The sequence below is a fragment of the Mus caroli genome, chromosome 19 (genome assembly GCF_900094665.2).
Source record: "Mus caroli chromosome 19, CAROLI_EIJ_v1.1, whole genome shotgun sequence".
Taxonomy (NCBI): domain Eukaryota; kingdom Metazoa; phylum Chordata; class Mammalia; order Rodentia; family Muridae; genus Mus; species Mus caroli.
Window position 1 is genome coordinate 8222601 of NC_034588.1, and position 3743 is coordinate 8226343.

Genomic DNA, 3743 nt, shown 5'->3' on the forward strand with positions numbered 1-3743 from the left:
AGGAGACAGATCGAGGCGGATCCCAAGGGCCTGATGGCCAGCCAGTCTGGCCAAACTGGCTAGATGCAGGCCAGTGAGAGACGGTGACAAAACAAGGTGGGTGGTGCCTGAGGAATGACACCTGAGGTTGTCCTCTGGCCTCTATATGTATGTGTGCACACGTGTGCATGTATACACACACATGCACATTGCATATATACATACATATGCACACATACACGAACGCTAAGCTATGTGTTTCTGAAGCACACTCTAGTTTCTCCTGACCATTACATCCTTCTGAAATGGAGGAATGTATGTAAGGCACTAAGAAGAATCTATGTCCTCCAGTAGTCAAGAGTATAGGAGGGAGCAGGAAAGATATACAATTCAGGCTAACAAAGCAGAGAGGGTGAATGCCTCCCTTGAAGTCACATAGCACCTCAGTGGATTAACTGTGATAGATCCCAGAATTTCCACTTCCCAGTAGGGACCATGCTGACTTTAGAGAATTCACCCACTCCTGGGCCTGAATCCTTGTTTTGTCAGAGTGAGGGAGACCCATTGTTATACGTTCTTCCTTGGAACAATAGTTCAGATAGGCTTGGCATTCACAGGTGATCACATTAAGAACCAAAGGGGGCTGAACTAGCCTGGCACAACAGTGCTTCCCCAAGTAAGGCAGTTTAAAAAACTACTAAGGATAGTTTAACCCCCTGGAGTCAGAAAAGGTGGAATTTTAGGCTAAAAGGACACACTTGCTTTCATAGTTGCCATTTCACTATGAACAGGTGAAGATCATGTCTGAGGACCATGCTGGATCGTATGGGTACTAGGGATATTTTCTGAGGTCAGAAGGACTCTTTCTGGGCTCCCACTGGGCTCAAGGCACCCAGCAGGGAACACTTGCATCATTAACAGCATCTCTCCCAGGTGGGTGGTGAGAAACATGATCACACACAGACCCTGTGATCCTCAGGAGAAGAGAAACACCTACAGAAATAGGCTTTGCACCCTCGGTGGGGTAAGTGGCAAACCCAAGCAGGAATACATCCTGAGATTCACACTCTCCTCTGCCCTCAGCTCCACTGAAAGCCAGTGACTAACAAATCTGTGGTATCCCAGGTGACTCCATCTCTGTGCTCCCATCTTTCTTCCGAACAATCAGCTAGGGTATCCCTACCACTCATGCATGCATAGGAGAAGAAGGAAGGAAGTCATTGCACCCTGCCGTAAGGGAACAGCTGCCTGGACACTCAGGGCATCTAGGGCAGCTGTGTTGATTATCAACTGCTGAATGAGCCGTGGGGTAATAACAGCCCTTCATGGAAAAGCCCTTTACAGTTTATAAAGAGCTCTCCTACAGACTCTAGAGCAGCCCTGGGAAGGAGGTGCAATGGAGGTCACTTTGTGGAGTGGGTGGGGGAGTGGGGCAGGTCATGGGCCTGGAAGGCTGATGTGTCGGTTGGAGACATTAAGGCTGAACTGTCAGCTGAGACCAGACTCTGAAGTGAGTGATGTCACCAAGGTGTCAGGGGACTTGCAAAAGGCAGGTGGCTGAGAAGATGCAGGGTGTTTTTTATACCTTCCCTCTCACAGTTGCAAGTAAGGTTAAAAGTAGGCTTGACACTGTGCAGGGAGGAGGGGAATATATCTCTGGTTATCTTTTGCCATGGCAGAGAGGCTGGCTCTGAGCAGCTTGTCCTATGAGAAAGTCACATGTAGCTCTTTTCATTGGGTCTGCAGATTCCCAGCTTAGGGGAGAGTTCTTTCATAGAGGAGAGAGAGAGCCCAGCAATGAGATGTGTTTCTGTAGAGACACCCCTTTAGAGAAGTGGCTACCAACTCACAAAGCACCCAGCAGGTGCATGGCCCCTGTCCTCTTTCTCCTCCTTGTCCACTGCCCAGCCTTGGGGATGCCACTCTGGCCAGCCAGGGGGAGCAAGAAACAGCGTGGGAAAAGATTAAAGGCAGCAAACACCCTTTGTATCTGCTGAACCCAAGCTGAGGAGCAGCCCCAGGTCAAGATATGACACAGCACAAGACCAGGCAAGCTAGTTGCTAGTTACTAAATTGCTGCTGTTTGGCCTGAGGGTGACTGGGAAAGCCACAGACTGCTTAAGTGTCACCTTGCTATAATCGCTGTGAATTTTTACAAATTAATGTAAACAGTTATACTTAGGAATAGCTATTTGCATCATAGAATATAAAATTTGATTTATACCCTATAAAAAAGAACCAATATTCAAATTGAAAAGCACTTTACAGATCCACCTTAGACTTGATTAAAATCACACACACACACACACACACACACAGAACAAAGCCCCTAAAACTCCAGAAAGAGAATAGTGCTCAGCTGCCAACATCTGGCCCCATGCTTGGTACAGAGGAAGCCTTCAGTCCTTCTGGGCTTCAGCTGTTAACAGCCTCAGTGGCATGAGTATCTACAGTGATGGGCTGCCCCAGTATGTTAGCTGGAGCACCCTTGGGCAGCTAGCACATGTCTCGGAGCATCTCCAGAGAGCCTCCTCTTCCACCCAGGTCCCAAAGCTGCTTTGCTTATTTCCTCCACTGGAGTTTCTTTTTGGGGGGAGGTGTTGGCAGCTGGAAGGGACTGACTCTAAGGGGTGGGGATTCTGGGATGAAATATATGGCCACACATCTGGGACTTGGCAGCTTGGCTTGTAGTTGAGTCACAGACCCTGCATTCAGCCTAGTAAGAATCCACATTACTATCTGGTGAGATGAAGTAGCTGAGTGTTTGTGAGCAAATTGCCTAATCTCTCTGGGCCTCAGTTTCTCCGAATATCATAAAGTGGCTGTGTAGTAGTGGTAGGGGGAGGTGTTTTAGGCTTCTAAGGGTTTCCTATACATACATCCTGGGTCTGCAGCCATTTCTCAAACTTTTAAGTCTCGTCTGTGGCACCAGGCATCTTGTCTCCAGTCTCAGCGTTTCCAGGACAGCCCAGACACGCCCCACTGTCCCAGAAGTGATGTAAACTGTCCCACCAGATGTAAACGTGGGGAGGCAGATCTCACAGTCCTTTTCTCCTACCCTCAGGTTGGACCTCATATAACCCATGGCCATCTACCAACCCCCTCACCTCCCTGCCCCCCCTGAAGCTGAACAGCAGGGACAGCCAATTCCTTTTCTCGACTAATACTTCCCATCTGCAAACGACACAGTATTTGTTGGGAAGACTTTTCTGGCAGTGACCCTGGTCATATTCTTCTCCTCTCATTAGAGAGGGGACAGACAGGACACCTGTGCATGGATGGAATCACCTGACTAGGTTGGACATCTAACTTGAGCTGGCTTCTGGAGGAAGGGACTCTACTTCTTGGGAGGTGATTGTCTCCCTGGGGTCCCTGGCAGGTACCTGAGTGATCTCTGGTCTTGGCTTTGAGGAGAGAGGACAGACAGCCTTCTTTTGTCCCCCTTCACTATGCAGTGGGTCTCTTGTTGCCCTGAGCCGGAGTGGGCAACCCTAGGATCCTACTTCCTAATCTTATACCAGGTGGGTTCCCTTCAGTGACTCCTTCTCTCGCCCTGGGGGCCTCCACAAACCCCTGCCTCTTCGCTGGTTATGTTCCCTGGGTGGCCTTTCTGGAAGGACAATGGGGGTACTCACCGGCTTGCCACGGCTGCTGTGCCGGCTGCTGACTCCCCTCTGCCTCTGCGCTCCCACATTCACACATCATCCTGTGAAAACCTTGCTATTTGTGTGGGGCTTGGAAATCACTGCTTAGGAGCTGCGCCT

The 3743-nt window shown here is 49.6% G+C and overlaps 1 protein-coding gene across 3 annotated transcripts in view; it reads right to left on the reverse strand.

Annotated features, from left to right (window-relative positions):
* Nucleotides 1-3743, reverse strand: part of Ms4a15 (membrane spanning 4-domains A15) — a 14579-nt gene extending 10836 nt beyond the window's left edge. For all 3 annotated transcript variants that reach the window (XM_021152518.1, XM_021152516.1, XM_021152517.1), the window contains exon 1: nt 3615-3743. In XM_021152518.1, the coding sequence (XP_021008177.1) occupies nt 3615-3673 (59 nt within the window). In that variant the 5' untranslated portion in view covers nt 3674-3743. The remainder of the gene's footprint in view (nt 1-3614) is intronic.